This window comes from Uloborus diversus, chromosome 1, assembly GCF_026930045.1.
Source record: "Uloborus diversus isolate 005 chromosome 1, Udiv.v.3.1, whole genome shotgun sequence".
Classification (NCBI taxonomy): domain Eukaryota; kingdom Metazoa; phylum Arthropoda; class Arachnida; order Araneae; family Uloboridae; genus Uloborus; species Uloborus diversus.
In genome coordinates this window covers 194,704,033-194,723,776 of record NC_072731.1, presented here as the reverse complement: position 1 = coordinate 194,723,776, position 19,744 = coordinate 194,704,033, and the positions used below count along the sequence as shown (strand labels likewise).

Genomic DNA, 19,744 nt, shown 5'->3' with positions numbered 1-19,744 from the left:
ATGACTTTATAAATACCCTGTATTTTTGATCAGTACTTAAAAATTTGTGTGCAAATGAAAGAGATACGCAAGAGAGGTGACTTATGAGTGAAAGATGACTTTATTTCTTACCTAAAAATAGAAAATATTAAAAAGAATACAAAAAAAGTTTTTTTGTATTTCTTTTTTTTACAATCTAGGAATTTGTTCTACATACTCCAGATTTTGAAGCAAGTAAAACTTGGTCAGCAAACTTAGGCCAACTAGCATCACATGCAGTCATATGGGCTCAATTGTACACTTCCGATAACAAATGCCATGGATTGCACAGTTTTGTTGTTCCTGTTCGAGACCCTAAAACATTGCTTCCTTACCAAGGAGTGCTGATTGGAGACCTTGGGCCCAAACTTGGCTTAAATGGAGTGGACAATGGGTTAGTTCAATCAAAATATACTCTTAAGTTTATGTTGCAAACTCTTTCAGAATTTGTACAATCCATAAAAATCTTTAAATTCTTTGGAAAAACAGCTTAGTTTCTCAGAATTATACTGAAGTCCTTGATATTATATTGGTCCTGACTTTTTGCCAATGACACTATTGAACAAATCCGACTTCAAAATTCTGAAGCATAATTTCATTTTCTTTTTCTCACATAACTTCATTTCCTTGCACCAAAAAAAAAGGGATTATTTGTGACACTGAAATACTTTTCATTGTAAATTTGCTTTTTACATTATTAGATTTGTTCAAATCCTCCCAATATTCATTAAGAATCCAGTATATTTTATTTATTTATTTTCTTATCTTGCCAAAGAAGGTCAAATTGAAAATGCCATATGTTGTATCAATTTGTTTGTTAGTTATAACATTTCAGTTATTTTGATTTTGTTTGAATTCTTATAATGCAAAGTTAAACTCAGGTGGTTAGTTTTATTTTCCTAAAACACTAATTTAGACATTCTTGAAACAAAACAAAAAAAAAACGTTTTTTTTCCCCCCCAGAAAAAAACGTTTTTTTTTCTGGGGAAAACCGCATTCTATACGTCATCGAAAATTATGAAAAGTCATGGATTTGAAGTAGCAGATGCCTTTTGAGTTAATCCAATACTTTTAACTAGTTATGATTCTGTGTTGAGAAATCATGCATTTTGTTTGTTTAAAGCATTCCATTCCAGTTTTGCTAGTTCTACCTTAGTGTGGGAAAGGAAACAATTTTTTTAAATTTTGTTCTTTCTGTTCCTTTTCTGATAAAATGTTATATAAAAATTCAATTGCATTCAAGAATATTGTTTAGTAATCTAATCTATACTTTTTATCTATTCAATAAAAAAACCTAACCTTTAATTTTATTTTTCGCGAACACACAAGCAGAAGTTACCCACTTGTTGGAGAATTTCTCTGCTGTTTTCCTAAGGCTCCACATGACCATTGTGGTGGTACCAGGATAAAAACTTAAGGATTACTTTTCTCTGTAAAATGATATATGTAATGCTAATGTTTGTAAAACATTTAGCTTTTTAATCCCATAACATGTATTATAAAGATCTACTGCACATTGATAATGTTCACATTTTGGAATGTTGTCAACATGTTATGGGCTATTATCATTTAAAATTAGATAAAAAATTTAAAAAAATCATAATTTGACTATGTGTTCTAAAATTATTGTGCAATATATTCGTCAGTTATCAAGATGTATAACAAATATTACTATTTACATGTACATATTTTACTGTGCCTCCTCCTTTTCATGTGCTACTTTTTAAAATACAATCACTTATTATAGGTGTGTGTGTATTTATCTATGTATCTGTTTATTTGTATTTCAGCTTTGTCATGTTCAATAACTACAGAATTCCCAGATCGTGTCTTCTCAACAAAAATGCTGATGTGACTCCTGATGGAAGATACATTTCTCCAAAAGTAAAACTATGTTTCAGATAGCTTTTATCTTTGTTTAGAAATATTGTTGGCAAGAATACTCCAATAAATAAAACTTTGTTTATATTCTCTGAAACTACTTTTTTACCCAACACATGCCTAAAATACAATATAGTTTTTTTTTTTCCTTTTTTTTTTTTTTTTTTGGTGAAATAAATTAATAAAGTTTTAAGTTAATGCCTTTTAGATTTGACAGTACGAGCATGAAACCTTACTATATATATAACAAGCTTGAACAATATATTGGTACTGATAAAATATGTGACCTTTACTTATTTTGTTTGTTTAGTTAAATGCTTTTTGAAAAGGGGTAGTTTATTTATCATAACATTTATGCAAGTATGATTTATTTGTTGTTATTTACTTTATTTATTTATTTTTTTCATTTATTTATTTACTTTGTGAATGGAAAATAGTGCAAAAAGATTTCTTTAAAAAAAAGTTGCATCAGAATGAAATATGCCGAGACAGAAAACTCAAATCATTTTTTTTTTTCTATTTTGAGCGCTCAGCTGCAGACACTTCTTTTGGACTTTGCAAAGCAATATAAGTGTTAATCATGTTTCATTTTTATTTCAGAGTATGAATCAGAGATTTGGAGAATCTATGGGTGCACTATCGATGGGTAGAGTGGCCATAATCCAGCTCTGTGTAAATTTCATGCGACAGTGTTTGCCCATTGCTGTACGATATTCTGCAGTAAGAAAGCAATTTGGACCAAATCCTCCGGAAGAGCTCCCTGTGTTAGAATATCAAATCCAGGTTAAATTTTATCATTCAAACAATTCATTTTTGAAAATAATCATAAAATTATGATATGAAAGTTCATAACATGTATACAGGGAACAAAAAGATTCCTTTTTTTCTGGGATGATGAGATGAATCAGCTTTGTAATACTTATGAACTTGATGCATTTATTAGAAAAGAAAATCCCTTGAAATATTAAAAAATCAGAACTAAACTGCTTTTAAATCAGAATTTTCTGAAACTTTATAAGTGTAATAAAAGCTTCCAACTATTATTCATAATAAAAAAAAAATCATCTCTGGGCAAAATGATATATTGACCAAACATACTTCTTGATGAAAGAAACTGTCGACAAAATCTACTTGTAATTGCTTGAATAAATTATCTACAGGACACTTTTACTCTTCTCTCTTAACATGCTTTCAATCCTCTCATCCTAGGATGTGTCATCATGTAGGGAATTAATTACTTTATTTATAGATCCATATAAATAAAGCAGAGAATATGTATTCGTGTGAAAGTAATAAATACCTGTTTTAACCAAATTTTTTTGATAAAATATGCATGAAACCTTTTTTCTTTTTAAAGTAAATGTATTTATCAAAAGTGCTATAATTGCTTTTGGTATTTCTTCTAGCAATGGAGACTTCTTCCCTATCTGGCTGCAAGTTATGTTTCTTATTATTTTTCAAGAGATTTCAATCAAGACTTCGTAGATTATTTTGTGGATTCCTTATTTGGTGCTAAGAACGAAAAAATGGTAAAATTTGATGAAGTTCATTTAGTAAATTTTTATTTAATGCATGTTCAGCACTTTGCACATATTTTTTTAACCTATTCTGCAGTTTGAAGGATGCCAAAAAAAAAAAAAAAACTGAGCATTAAACCTAAAAAACCTTCTATTTTGACAATAAGACTTTTTAAAATGTTTAAATTAATGTATTTTAATGCTTTTATTCAAAATTATAATAAAATATAATGAAAATGACATAGTGAATGAAATGAAACAAGAGCAAATGTAATTATGTGTACAGAAGAACGTTGATTATCTGAGTCAATTGGGAGCGCTAGTGCCCTGACGTCGGAAATCTCGTTTTACAGAAGCTTTGTATACAAAGTTTTCAGGATCGCAAATTTTTTAAAGTAACTAATTAAAGATGCAATAGAATATTTTTAAAAGAGGAAAATTACCGTATAAAAAGTTATGTTTTGTATTTAAAAATACTAAAATAGAAAAATAACTTGTAATTAATTTTAAAGAGTCAATTGATTTTATTTTTTATTTTTATTTTATTTATTTATTTATTTATTTATTTTATTATTTTTTTTTTGCCATGTCAAATTAAATATTGAAAACGCATTAAAAAACACAAATTTCCAAAAAATATTTTTTTTAATCAAAAATTCTTCATCTAATTAAATTTACATTGTTTTTGAAAATTATGTTACCTTTCTTAAAAGTCCTGAATTTCTGTCAATAACTGCCCGATCTCAGAAAATTATTAACCATTGGCGTAGTATCTCTTCCCTGTGCTAAATATCTCATGGCAGTTGTTAGAGCTAAACACCCGCAGTGTAACTTATTCTTTGAATCCTAATCATCATTCTCAACATCACTAACATCCATTGAAAGATTGACTGTTTGTATAATGTCCTCAACATTGGTTCAGTTATCAGAAACCTCAGTTAATCAAAGTTTGGTTAATCAAAGATCTACTGTAGTTAAAAGGGCATTACACTACTTGTTGCAAGCTTCTCACTGCATTTCTTTATGTATTGCGACGTGTCATGCTCTGTAAGATTTATTAGCAGGAGTGAATTAATTACAGGAAAAATTAACATTCATCTTTTCCGCAGGGTGAATACTTAAATAAAGATGTTGATTAAAATAATCATCTGGCAATCGACACCTGATTTCCACCTCAAAAAATAAATTATTGACCTTAAAGTGTATAGAAGGCATAAATTAATCGGTGAAATCTTTTCCACCAAAATCAAGATACAGCCTTTATGAACTAATTTATTGAAACTATATACTTACATTAATTAATGTATTCTAGAATTATTAACTTCAGCACATATATATATATATATATATATATATATATATATATATATATATACTAGCAAAAATACCCGGCGTTGCCTGGGTCAGAATTAAATGTAAGAAACAATCGCTACTTCCTTTCGTTTTCTGTTTTAACTGAAAGAACTCAAAACATATCACTTTGACGTGATTAAAAATCAAGCTTCTTCCTTACCCATTAAAGTAAAATAGCAATAAGTATAAAGAACGAACGAATATTCATTTAGAAACGAAAGCACGAATTGAAGCACATAAAAATTTGAAGAATTTCCAAAATATGAACTAACAAAAAACACTGAAAAAACCGTGCGCTTTTTTTAATTAAATAGTACACACTCAAAAGAAAAAAAAAAGCTCTCTACTATGTTTCTTTAAGGATGCAAAAAGTAGAGTTTCCAAATGTTTAAACGACTTTAAACTCATGTTTGCTCCGGAGAAGCCTTGATTAAAAAATTTCATTATGATTACTTTTATTATTGCTGTTGTTAGGCAACGAATTTTTGTAACAATGGTTTTTATATTCGCAACTTCAAAGCTCGAATACGCTACCTTGCGGTGATTACCAGTACTAAAGAAAAAGGTAAAACATTCCATTCCACGAGTTTTCTTTGGGGTAAATTTCCGGCTTCAAGCAGTTTGTGGTGTAATGTAATTTCAGAAGAATAAAAAAGAAAGCTTCGCACAAATACGATGAAAAAGTACTGTCATTCACTAAACGTCAAAGCAAGTTATAAGTTACGGCATTTGTTTGTTTCACTTTTTTTCATCCGCCATTAGACAGTGGCTGCTGCGCCCCGTATAATTTATTGGAGTTGTGAATTTAATTATTTAATGGGGAAATGATATGAAATTTACTGTTTTCCACCCTAACTTTTTACAACTAAGTTTTTAAGGAATACATTACAGCCTAAGTTGCTCCCTCATAATGTATCTATCTATGGTGAAAAAATGGTTAAAATCCCTCCAGTAGTTTTGAAGCTTACCGCGGACATCCGGACAGAGATTAGCCCTTTATGTATAAAGATGAGAATGCAATTCCTAAGAAAGCAATGTCATGCTTGCTCCAGAGAGGCCTTGATTCAAAATTTACATTATGATTTCTTTTAATATTGCTGTTGTTAGGCAACGAATTTTCGAAACAATGGGTTTAATCTTTAATCATTTGATGTGGAAATTACATGACACTGTTTTCGATCACGACGTTCTTAAACTAAGTTTTTTAGTGATAAATTATAGCCTAAGTTGTTCCCCGATTATGTAGCTATCTATGGTGAAAAAATAGTTAAAATCCGTCCAGTAGTTTTGAAGTTTACCCCGGACATCCGGACAGATATTAGCCCTTTATGTATAAAGATGAGGATGAAATTCCTAAGAAAGCAATGTCATGCTTGCTCCAGAGATGCCTTGATTCAAAATTTACATTATGATTACTTTTAATATTTCTGTTGTTAGGCAACGAATTTTTGAAACAATGGGTTTAATCTTTAACCATTTGATGTGGAAATTACATGACATTCACTGTTTTCGATCACGACGTTCTTAACCTAAGTTTTTAGCAATAAATTATAGCCTAAGTTGTTCCCTGATTATGTAGCTATCTATGGTGAAAAAATGGTTAAAATCCCTCCTGTAGTTTTGAAGCTTACCCCGGACATCCGGACAGAGATTAGCCCTTTATGTATAAAGATATATGTATAATAGGAACACACAGTTAAAATTAAGTACTTCTTCGACAGTCCAATAAACAACTGCAACATGTCAACATGTTACAACAATTTACTACCTAGTAGTTGTGGTAGGGAAGGTATCAATCAAGCATTTGGCAGTGTGAGGGTTGCATGGAAAATTTCTGTATTTAGTAAAGCGTAATTATGTATGATTTCTAAGACACGAAAAGAAGCATGTTAAAGTGGAGCTCAGTTTGCTAGGGCCAGTCTCCAGAACAGCCAGTCTTGTAGGTGTTTCAAGGACCACTGTATCAATAGTTATGCAGCCTTTAAAAATCTGGGTAAGGTGTCTGCTGTTAATCACAACAATAGGGAAAATCCTAATAGAAAATTGTTGAAGAGGATTGTCTCCCCCAAAAATTTAAGACTTCACTGTTGAAGATAACTTCCAAAATGAATATCAACCTTCAGAGCTCCATATCAATGAAAACTTATCAACGGGAGTTGCATGCTGCACACATTCATGGCAGAGTAGCTATTTCGAAACTTAGTTTTGATGCAAAATGTTATGAAGTTACTACAGTGGTGCAGAGACCCGACATGCGGAGATTATCCAGAATGCCAGAAAATTCGAATTTCCCAGCATGCTGGTCAACCTCGTTTTTTTCCGGCATGACGGATAATGCGGGGTAATAAAGTAGATATAACTGCACATTCTTAACAATTTGTTTGTTTTTTATCATATATTTGAATTTATCTTTCAAAATATAAATTTTAATTAGTTAAACTTTTTAGAGATTTTGAAGCTTTTTATAGTGTGGTATATAAGATTTTGTCTAATGCTTTTGCATGAACTGGAACTGAATCAGCATGTATTGTTTTGTAGCTGTAAAACAGTTCACTCTTCCAAGTAGTCCTAAGTAGTCTTTGAAAAAGCTCTTTTTATCATTAAAAGTCCTGAAATGCTCCTTTAAAAAAAATTTTAATTTTGTGTATCAACTATGTGTAAAGAGCAAATGTCATTTTAGTGCAAGATTATGCAGAAAATTTCATTAAATGAAAGGTTTTGTTGAATGGAGATTCTAATGCGTGTAAATAGACAGCTTGGCTTTGAAGTGTTGTAAGCAAAAAAAAAAAAAACAAGCTTTCAATTCATGCAATTATAATGTATACTGCCGTGGACAGTTAAACGGCAGTATCTGCAAAAATGAGTTTTCGAGATATTTGAAGAAATGTGTGTTGGATTCAATATTAACAATAAGAAAATGTCGGAATTAGACGGTTTTTTTTCAGTGGAAACCAAAAGAGCAAGCTTGTACAGTAGGTTAACGTACAACAGATGATAAAAATGAAAAATTTGCAGTTACTGCCCTTTACCTGCCCTCAACAGTATGGATTAGTTATTTTTAAGATTTTAACTTTGAAATATTAAAAGATACATGATGCGAAATGAAAACAAATTCTCTCATTATGCTAGTTTTAATTAATTCCAATGTAAAATCGTATTTTACTTAGGAAGAAAGAAGATTTCATATTCATGCCATGAGTTGTTGTGGTAAAGCTGTTGTGGCATGGCTTGCAAGAGATGCAATACAAGAATCTCGGGAAGCTTGTGGAGGACATGGTTATCTTAAAGGTACATACTGTACTCACATACCAATAAATAATTTTCAGACAAAATGTGATAAACATGTGTAATGTTATAGATTTTATTTATTTCATTAAAAGGGCTTTAATTATTTCCAGCTGCTGGATTTGGTCATTTAAGGAACAATAATGATGCTAATTGTACTTATGAAGGCGACAACAATGTTATACTGCAGCAAACAAGCAACTATCTTTTAAGCATTTTGAAAAGAATACAAGCAGGTAAATGAACTACTATGATCATCCATATCAAATTTGTTTAATATTTAAACTTTTTACATTTCAAGTACCTGAAATTTGTTGGACATAATTTCTTTTTAATTTCTTTTGGTATATAGTGATATACCGTATAGTTAGACCCAAACCAACAGCTGCACTAAAAATTACTTTTACGAGTAAAAGAAAGAGTAATAACTTTATCTTATGATTAAATTCCGGTGCAGTACTATGAGTGATTGCACTGAGATGACAGAACAATCATTTTAAGACTATTTATACCAAATTGTCGAGTTGTCAGCCACTAGCACTACCAGAATTACCTTCTGGAGTGGGGTTTTCCATAAAATCTAAACAGGCCCGATATGTGTTCTAAACTACTGTATTAGGATTGGCAGCAAAGTTAAAGCCAAATCTTCTGTGTGCCCCCCCCCCCCCCACACACACACGCACAAAGTAACCTCCAAAACAATAAGCCTCTGTTGACAGCAATTTACAACTGACAAGCGACTCAGAAATGAAGGGGGGAGGGTTCGGGACTTGAGTTTTCCCTACCTCAGGCAGTGTTGCCAGATTGGGGAAATCTGGTGCTCCTTTGGGAAATTTTGAGGAAATGGATTTTGAGGGGAATTCTTTGGGGAAACATTTTTTTCTTGGGGAAAACCTGGGGAAAAAAAATTCTGGAAAAAAGAATTTTTTTGGTGTTTAAATTTGCGTCTTGACATCTGGTAGTTACATTGTTTGTATCAAACAGCGTTAGTTTAGCTTTGCTCATTTTTATGGAATTCGCATTTCGCATTATGTGGAATCTTAAGCTACGGAATTCGCATTAATGTTCTCTGCTTGAGTAACTAGTTGATACGTGAAACTGGTAAAAATAAGTGTGATGAAGAATGTTCTTGGATAAATATGTTCAAAAATCATAGTTTAAATGTACATACAGAAGCAGAGTAGTAAAGGTGAGTATAAAAAAAATATTTGGCTATTTCTTATTTCTCGGTCAGGCACTTGTATTTATGGCTAGTGGCACCCGCATGGCTTTGCCCGTAGAAAATTTAAAGGTCTTTTGGTTCCCCAGTAAATTTACAAATAATGCAAGATGAATTTCTTGCCAATTGGCTTGCCCACGTTACGATAACTTGGTAATTTAGCTGTCCATCTTATGATAATTTTGCTCAGGAAAATGTTCTTAAAATTAGAATAGAAAAAGAACAAAATTGAATTTTCAAAAAATCGCTTAAAGGTGCACACTTCCATGCTACAAACTAATCCTTTGCCAAATTTCATGAAAATCGGCCGAACGGTCTAGGCTCTATGCATGTCACAGACACCCTGACAGACAGAGAGACTTTCAGCTTTATTATTAGTAAAGATAAAGGTAAAGAAAGATAAAGATGACAAAAAAAAGGGGCGAAAATGGGAAGGAAAAAAGTTGGGGAATTTTAAAAGAAAATTTGGCTTTTTGGGGACAAAGATATTTTTTCAAGAGACAAAAATATCAGAGGAAGTCTATTCATTTTATGAAAATATTAGTGGAAAAATAATTTTTGAATTTGGGGAATTTTGGGGGAAAAGTTAGAAGGGAATTAGGGAAATCTGGATTTGACCATCTGGCAACACTGACCTCAGGAAGTGATTAGAAGTTGTATAACAGTATGATGCACAGAATAACAGCTCATTTCAACAAAAGGACTCCACACTAAATGATATTTTTTTGCAAACAGTAGGGTTTTTTTTTTTTTTTTTCACTCGAGATAATAAAGTGTATTAAACTCATGAATTGATGTATGTGTTTTATGCATTATTCATCCATAATAAATAATAAGATAACTCATAAAGCTGTATTAAAATTTGTAGCGATATAAATGTAAGTTTACATATAGATCTAACACTATGGCACACCACTGTATTATTTACAAAAAAAAATCAAAATTATTTGAGACATCTTTTTTGCAGCTACTTTGATGTGATGCTTTATGCACAGCTTTTCACCTCCTGCTTGTGTCAGAAAAATTAATATCAAAAAGGAAAGAAAAAAAATAATAAAAAAACATCTGTGAGCCATTTTCTTGGCAGCTGTCAACATTACAGTTTAGTGTATACAATTCTTGAAATTTTGTGTAAATTTTGCTTTATTATTTTTAAATCAGTAAATTTAATTTATGCTGTTTGATTTTTGGAATAATGGTTTTCCTATCTCATAGTAATAGTTACCTTTCAAAAGCAGTCACTTAGCACAGTCTCAACTGGAGCCTTTGTTCAGTAACTTTAATGAAATTTAAAATATAGGCCATCAAGTAGTCTATAAGTTGTGAGTCTATAATACTCACATCAGAATTGTGAGCTAATAATGATTAAGACAGGATATTTTGCCACCACAAACTCTTAAGTGGATTGAATGCAAGACAAATGTATGAAAGGTCATACTTTTATTATGCTCACAGGTAAAATGTAACGGAGATATTTAAGTTGAACATTAAACAGTTAAAAAGAGGTTGTAAATTCAGTCTGTCATTACGTTTAGAATATAAGTTCTAATACTTAACTTGTCATTACCAAGTGGTAATTTAATGTTTTTCTTTTTCTTTTTTATCTGCTATAAATAAACATTCCCATTGAAAGGAATTAAGAGGTAATGCTTCAATAGTTATGTTAGCTCAAAATGTTTCAATGAGCGTTAAACCTGTGATTATTCTTTCTGTTGCCCATTTTGCTAAACTATTTACTTCACCAAAAGTTCAAGAAACCTGTATTCCATTCAGACAAATTGTTGCAAATGTTGGTACCACTTCTTATTGCTGCTTCTTTTCAAATATTTAATTCATTGGATTATCTTCAGAAGAAAATCAAATTTTACTCCTTGTTTAAAAGTATGCCTACTTCGTTTTAAAATGGTTTCAAAGTTGCATTACGTTGCTACACGCTCCATTTTAGTTTATTCACTGTTTACTAATGTTCTTGTTGAAAGCTGTAAGATTATCTTCATCACATCCCCCCTCTTTCAATTTCATTTGTCCCCCCCCCCCCCAGAAAACTTTGAAAATGTGGACCTGCCAACATAATTCGTTTTACTTCTGTTTGTTCACACTAAAAATACCTTTTTTTAATGATAAATTTTGTTTTAGATGAGCCTACGATTGCCAATCTTTTAAGTGCTTTTCAAACTGCTTTTTGCTTAATTTGTTTTGAGGCAAAATTGTTTCTAAAACTTCAATTTTAATTTTAACATTTCCGTGTGTTGAAGTTTCGTTCTAATGAACATGGAACAGTCAAATGTTAACTGTATTGATCATTAATTCACTCTTTATTGATCATGAATTCTATCAGCTATTTTATTCAGTCTTTATCTCAGCATACACATTTAAAACTTCTGCGCCATGTGCGGGTGGTGGGGGGAGGTCTATGTTCTCATGTTTTCAAAATTCCTTTCCCAAAAACACCCGGATATTTTCCATTCTTTAATTTCTATTCTCGCTGCACATGATACTACTTTAGTAAGTGATGTTAAAGATAAATAATAAAAAATTAATTGCATGTGATGCTTATCCAAACTGGTTGCAAATTGAAAAATAATATAAACATAGATGTTACAAAGACATCAAGAATGCAGAATTCTTTCGGAATTATTGGAATAACTTATTTAGAAAGTACAATGCTGTGCTGTAAGTTTCGCATTAAATTTTGTTTAATTTTACTCACTTGTACACCATGAGTATTGAAAATGAAACGGCCAAATACTGGGCTCATACATGGCCGAGCACTGGATTTCTATGGCCGACTACTGGAGCATTTTCTCGTGTTAACAATAGGTCAGTTTTTTTTTAATGTTTTTCTTTCAGAAACGATGTAGTGAATCATTATCAGAAAGGTATAGCCTAAAGCCTTACAATGTTTTTGTTGTTGTATTGATTGCTGAAATTTTAAGGTTAGCAAAAAACAGCAAGCCCTGTCTTAAATGGCTGACTACTGAAGCTCATTCTCTCTCCACATTTGTCTCTCCCAAAAAATTTTCAAGAATGCATAAATTTGTTTTAAAAATATCAAAATTGTGTCTGGAAATTTTGTAAAATTTTCCCCTAACATAATTAGCATTAAAATCAATAAGTAGAGCAGATTTAAGCAGAATCAGACATGGTGTACTATCATTTTCAAAAATCTTGAAAATGTAATGACTGGTCTCACTAGCGCAACAAGAATGTGCCTTCTGGTGGGAATGGGACAGCCCAATAGTTTTTGCATGTATAGGAATAGACAATACAAATTAAAACTAGGGTGGGGGGGGGGCTTGGGTAGCCTCTCCCTCTTGTCTTACATTTACTCTACATTTAAATTTAAATGTTGCAATGTGAGAAAAACTATATAACATTTGATTTTCATTTCCGTCATGAAGCATTGCAACCTTATTATTCAAATTTTATTTTTCAAATAGGTCAAGACATTCCTAAACATTTAGAAGATCTATCATTTTTGAATGACATGAGTGAACGGTTAAAATTCAAATATTCACCAATTTCATCAGATGCTTTTATTAGCTTTTCAGGTAACTTATTCAAACTGTTTTCATGCTTTTGCTTTATTTCAAAGCTTAAAATCACATTATATCTGCAATCGTATTATTATTTACTATAGTTATATGGTTATTATCAATGTGTGTGGAAAAAATTATTTAAATGTATTATAAAACTACCATGTAATATGTCATGACACATATTTCTAAAGGACAACACCAGTACCTATCTATAAAAAGTAGAAAAAATAGGGGATTTTTTTTAAGTTTATTTTGACATAAACTTCATTTATATTAGATATTATCTTACTGCGCCTATTCTGTCATTTTTACCTAATGGTCGCAGAAAAAAAACTAATATGAGTGTCAAAAAAGATTTACCAGTTAATTGTATGTTTCAATTATCGTTTTATATTAATACTTAAATACAATTGCAAAAATGACATGTTTTGGATCCTCTTTTGAGAAATTTCTAATGCTGGTGTTGTATTTTTGGTCCAGTATTGCAATCACTATTATGATCTTATACAAAAGTTTCTAATACTTGTTGAGTTCCACCAATGTCACCAATCCCTCAAAAAAAAAAAAAAAAAAAAAATGCACAGTATTCCTTCATAATGTTGCTATTGGTAGTGTTTGAGTATTTTTTGATTTTGTTATTTAACTCTTTTGAATTTTTAATGAATACAATTTAAGTGAAAAACTTTCTGTAAAATTTTTTAACAGCAATTTTAAATTATGCAATTCATTAAATGCATATGTGAATACTTTCAGGAACTGCCAAATGCTAGTAGAGCATTCTAATCTAAGAAAATTATTGTTCTGTTTTTTTTTTTTTTTTTTTTAATAATGACTAATTTTGTATACTTAGATGTCTTGGACATGTATGAGTGGTTGGTGTGTTATTTGCTTCATAAAAGTTCATCCAAGTATGAAGCTGAATTAAAGAAAAGTCAGAATGCTTTCACAGCACGTTGCAATTCCCAAGTTTACAACTGCCATACTCTTTCTATTGCTTTTTGCCAGGTAAATGTTTCAATTCTAGTCGCATCATTAAGTACATTACATTGAAAGTGTTTTATTTTCAATGTTTTTTTTAATTCTAATTTTACTAGTGTTAATATAAAGTTACAAAATATAAAAAATATATGCTCTTTTTTAAATTGTACCTGAAATTCACAAACTGTGCAATGGTTTTACTCTGGGCCGTAACTAAACTTTTGTTTCGGGGAGTGTGTTTTACCTAACACATTTGGTTAGAAATCTATGTGATGAATCAAATTTGATTTGATTCTTGTACTCTATTGGGTTTTGTCACAATAGATTATTTAAATGAGGGAGGTTGCTGCTTCAAAGGCTAACATGAGCAAATGTTGTAAATGACATATGGTTTGATTGAAGCATAAAATCTGATGTGGGCATTACATGACTTCCTAAGGCTATAATAATCAATATCTTTTAATGACTGAAAATAATAGGTTCAAAAACTCATATATGTGCATTATAACTCTTCAACTTTTTCAGTAAAATCTTATTTGACATTTAAAAAAGAATTAAATGTAGAATATGGTACTTCCAAAAGTCGGGGGGGGGGGGGTAATGGATTCTCCAAGAATAACTGCCAAGCTGATATACAGACAAAATGTTCCACCAAAATATTGTAAAGAATATCACAAGATTAATTCATATATACAATTTTTAGAGCAGTTGATCACGTGAGAACCCAGTTTTATGATAGTTTCACGAAACACTTCCACTTATTTAATGTTATCACTGTAAAATCAACTAAAAGATTCAGAAGACTGCATAGCATTTTAAGCAGCAATCCTACTTTAAGCTGCTACATATTGCTGAATTTTATGCCATGGTAGTCTAAATGGAAAACAGCAAAGGGAAAATTAATTTTGTCACTGACACTTTTTGAAGTTCAACTTTGAGCCTTTTTTCCAAATTATTCAAAGCTTCTTCGAATTTTGACACCAGTACCAGTCAATGCTGATCCTTCGCCATAAACCCCAAAGAAAACTTTTCTACAATGAGCAGGCTAAAAACATGTATTAGGAATTCAAAAGAAATCAATTGTCTAAAGTCTTGGCTCTTTTGAGCATTTGTAGGGACAAAAAATTGAATGTTAACAATGTTATCAACAAGTTTTCAAAGTATGAAGAAAAATATCATATTGTTGTACAAAAAATTATGTTTGTAATCATTACAGTAAAAAATAAACATTGTAAGTACAGCACTGAGAGTGTATAGTTTTTCAAAAATGCCAATTTCTTTTTTCAAACTGAACTGGAAAAAGAAAAAAAAAGCATTCCTTGAAATAGTTTCAAAACATTTCAGATGCGGTTTGAACTTCCTCCTGACCCTGGTCTTACTACTGTCTGTAGTTGTAGCCATTGCAAACCATCACAATTTTTTTTTTTAACTGATTAATTGGGATTCAAAGTTTATAAGGTTTTTGTTTTTTTTTTAATGTCTGTTTAATTTCTAAATATAATCAGGCAACCAGTGAATTAAAGATTGCTTTCCTTTTTTTTTAATTTAGTACTGTTTTAACCAATTTTAACAATATAATTTAATGTTTTACCATCATAACTTGTTTTACCATAATAGGATTGCTGCTTAAAATGCTATTTTATTTTTGCATAATATGAAGGTATCAGTATGCAGTGAGTTATCTGGCGTTTTCATTTTCAATTAAGATGAAAATGCCAGAATATGGACGCATACTCATCAAAGTGGTTTTCCATATGAATATAATATTGCTGCTGGCTGCGCAGTAGTCAAAAAAAAAAAAAGAAAAAACTCAAACACTTTATGACATTTCTTAATTTATGCCCTGCATTCCTTAGGCATTGTGTTTTTTCCTATTACTACTTGTTGCAATCAATGTTTCATTGTCTGTGTGAGTTGCACTACTGTCCTACAAAGAATGAAAAGTATGAGTCGATTCTTGGATTGCCTCTTAAGACCAGTTGCCCTTCTAACAGGGAAATCATGTGCTGCCTGAAAGTTGAAAAATTACCACTTATTGCTCTTAAGCCCAATTTCTCAAAAAAACATTAAAAAAATTGCTTGCACCCAGCTAGTATATAATTGCATGGCAATGTACTGCATATATTATCTGACATTATTTACCAGTTTATGATTGGTTTGCTACTGTGAGTGCTTAGTTAATTCGCAACTCCAACAAACTATAGGGAGCGCTGCAGTCACTGTCTAATGGCGGATGAAAAAAACTAAAACAAACGCACGCTGTAACGTATAAATTGCTTCTAAACTTACGAAATGAGAGAAATTTTTGTTCGCATGCATGATTTTTTGTTATTTATTCATTTGAAAAGATTTTTTCAAAGTCTTTTGGTTATTCTGACCCATGTAGAAAAAGATTAGAAATCAAAAAGTATTACGAAAGTAAAAAATTAATGCAGAACACGTAGTAAGTTGTTCTGAAGCAGCCATTTTCATGATGTTGAATTCGGAATTTATAAAGTTTTGGTTCGCTTCGAACAGCATTTTCATTTTGTACCGTTTTTTCTATACATTAGTACATATTATGTACAGTTTCGTGACATTTCCGGCAATTGTTGACATTTTTTTGACATTTCCGGCATTTGTTGACATTTTTGTCACATAGTGCACATACGTGACAGACTGTCAAGAGTAACATTTACCACTAGATAATTTATTTCTATGACTATATAATTGGATATCAAAAGAAATCATCATGCATTTAATTCATTCGTCACGGAAATGATTTAACTGATATGTGAAATCTTGTCAAGACACATTATTCTTTCACACAATTTTAAAACCATAACCCTATAAACAGATTTTTGACGAAACTCTTCTACCGATAATGACAGCTTTTGGAGAGCAATAAAGTTAAGTTGGTGCGATATTTTAGCGATAAAAATTCCAAACTTTTATTTTTTATTGCTCAAATTCTTAATGTTCTTTCTTGATTTTTCAATCTGTTCTGCAATAAATATTTTCAAGAAAATTTATTTGCATACTGTCCATTTCAGTTGGATGCTGTAGTAAGAAAGGTTATTTAAATCATTTATGTGGAATTAGGTTAAGGAAAAGAGTAATTTTTCAGCATGGCCCTAGTGTTCAGTCAATGTTGTTAAGTCCCCTTTTTTTCATCGAATTGAAAAAACTGATATTTATTCAAATTCACTCAGAACAAGATAAATAAAATGTGTACTCACAGTTTATATCAGATATTTTTGATGTTACGCTGTTGCGGATGACGATTCCAAATGATGAATTACACAAATAAAAAAAAAAATACACATAACAAATTGTTTGTTTTGCCCAAAATGAACACGTGGAACGCAATGTTTTAGTTTTTTCGGCAGTTTTGTAAATATCCGCAAGGTAGCGTATTCGAGCGCTGGAGTTGCGAATTTCCTATGATACATTAATTCCTATGATACATCAATATCATTAAGTAAAATAGTAAGCTGGTAAAAAAGTCAGACAATATTAGCTTTAAACTTTTGTATTATAATTAGAAAGATTTTTTTTAAACTTTATAATATGTGATCTGATATTTATTTATTTATTATTATTTTACAGCTTGTGATGCTTAAAAGGTTTTTGAAACTAATTTCTAAAACTGACGATCTGGCAATTAAATGCATTCTTGAAAAGTTGGGAAGGCTATATGGGCTTTGGAGCATTGATAAACATTTAGCAATTTTTCATTCTGGTAGGTATTTTTTGAAGACCTAGATTTTTTACCTTATTGTACAACTGGAATATGCAATAGTTTTTTTTTTGTTTTTTTTTCATATTTTGAAATAAATTGTGAAAATGCAATGAGTGAATGTGATAATCATTACCTAGCTGCAGTGGCATTAAGCAAGGATCTAGGCTCCAATTGTGAAGACTTTTTCCTTTCTCAAGGCTTCGTTATTGCATTCCTTTCTGATTGGTACAAATGTTCTATAAAAAAAACATTGAAATGTGTTTTCATCTAAGCCACTGCATGTGTTCTTTAGTCTTTGTAACACAATAATCAAATTTATGATTGCCTTTGCTTATTTCCGGAGACACTGCTCAGTTTTCTTAGCCTGGAAAACCTTTGAAGAACTTCCCGCAATGTTTTATTACTTTAGATGTGCAATAAGGATTTCACATTCCGCAATTCAATGTCGTATAATTTTTGCTGAAATTGAGAATTGGTCAAAATTTCTGGTAGTTTGTGTTCATACCACTATTCAACTAAAATTCACATGTTTGTCTTGTCCCTTTTTTTTAATAGCTGCACTTTGCATGAAAAAAGTTTCCTGTGGTCTCAAGAAACGTGTATGTAATTTTTGTTGAAAATGTATGAACTAATTGTGTGTTTTCACTCAAAAACAAGCATGAATATGCTGTTTTGAAATTTACTTTAACCTCTTAAAGCTTCGTTTTCAACCACCATTTATTTTCTTGATTTATTTTTTTCCTTCAAATCAAATAGCAAAAAAATCAATAGCAAAAAAAAGAAGTAATTAATGTTATTGGTAAAAAGTTTTTGAAATAAGCAAAATGAAGTATATGTATGAAAATTACAAAAAAGTAACTTACAACTTGAGTTATAAAATCTTTGTTTTTGCACTTTTGTTCATTACAATATGTTTGATAAATTCCATAATAGTGGATTGCTTGCTGAAGCTCTTTTGAGAACACTTTTCTAACTTCTTTTTTTATCTTTTCGTCTGCTGTGTTTTACATTTAGTGTTTATCAATTTGTTATTGTCTGCAATGTTTATATTTTTCCTGTTATTTAATTTAATTATTGTCAGCGTAATTTATTGCATTTTACAATGGCAACTTCAGAAGAAATTAGATAGAATAGTGTAAATGTTTTGACAGAGTGTGTATGTTGTTTTTCTCGTCCGTCTTTGGCGGAAAATATCATTTTATATGTTTACATGAGTAATTGTTCTTACTTAAATTATTTTTAGATTTTTCAAAACTTTCTCAGCAAAAATATTTACAAAAACGGGCCAACTTATTTGATTATCTGAGAAATTATTCGATTAAGGGGAGATTTTTAACATTGTGTCTATGGGGAAGTATTCAGTTCCAGGAGGTTTTATTTGTATTGGTTATCCGATTAAGTATGGCTGACAGGTACTTCTCAATTTTTAACAAACTGAAAACATTTTGAGAAAAGAGAATCACTGCTTCAAAACTTATTTTCCAGCAAAGTATAATAACTTATTTATTTAAGTAAAATATGTATCATGCTTAAGGGCTTAATTTGCATAGAAGCAAGGGCGCCCATATAGGGGGGCAAGGAAAGGCTCAAGCCCTGCCCCCTTTGAAATGAGAACTTCCTTACTTTTAGTGCTTTTTTCTTTGCAATTATGTATAAAAATTTCTTTTCCAGCCATTAATGAATAAATTATTAAAAATGTCAAATTTTAATATCTCTAATTTGTACCAAAATCGGTTTCCATGGGGAAAATATTCTGCTAAACCATGGGGAAAATTTTTGAGCCCCCCCCCCCTTAAAATTTTGGGTATGGGCGCCCTTGCATAGAAGCGCATGGAAACTGAGTTCTCACCCTTTTTTTGGAAAACACTTAGAAATTAGACTTCAAGCATTGGAACTGATTGATTTTGCACTCGGGAGTCCACTTTCATACTTGAAAACCAAACAGAATCCTTCTTTTTGTGCTCTCAATGTTGCCCATACAAAATTAAAATAACATTGGGGAACAGCAATTTCATTGTCTTAAATCTGACTTGTTTTCAACTAACTTTTGACCTCTGAATACAAAAATTAATCGCAGTTTTTGTCTATCACGTCAATGTTTTAAACAACAGGCTACCCTCAAAGGTCATACAAATTAGGTAAAATAAAGTAAAAACTTACCAAATGAACTGTTTACAATGAACAATTTTATTCGTACAAAGACTATAGTAGTTATCTCAAGTAAAATAGTGTA

The 19,744-nt window shown here is 30.9% G+C and overlaps 1 protein-coding gene across 2 annotated transcripts in view; it reads left to right on the top strand.

Moving 5' to 3' along the window:
• The window catches only part of LOC129224058 (peroxisomal acyl-coenzyme A oxidase 3-like), a 51,302-nt gene that overhangs the window by 17,321 nt on the left and 14,237 nt on the right, over positions 1–19,744 (top strand). For both annotated transcript variants that reach the window (XM_054858461.1, XM_054858468.1), the window contains 9 exons: positions 180–412; positions 1,809–1,902; positions 2,500–2,682; positions 3,306–3,428; positions 7,937–8,057; positions 8,168–8,290; positions 12,714–12,824; positions 13,663–13,817; positions 17,379–17,511. In XM_054858461.1, the coding sequence (XP_054714436.1) occupies positions 180–412; positions 1,809–1,902; positions 2,500–2,682; positions 3,306–3,428; positions 7,937–8,057; positions 8,168–8,290; positions 12,714–12,824; positions 13,663–13,817; positions 17,379–17,511 (1,276 nt within the window). The remainder of the gene's footprint in view (positions 1–179; positions 413–1,808; positions 1,903–2,499; positions 2,683–3,305; positions 3,429–7,936; positions 8,058–8,167; positions 8,291–12,713; positions 12,825–13,662; positions 13,818–17,378; positions 17,512–19,744) is intronic.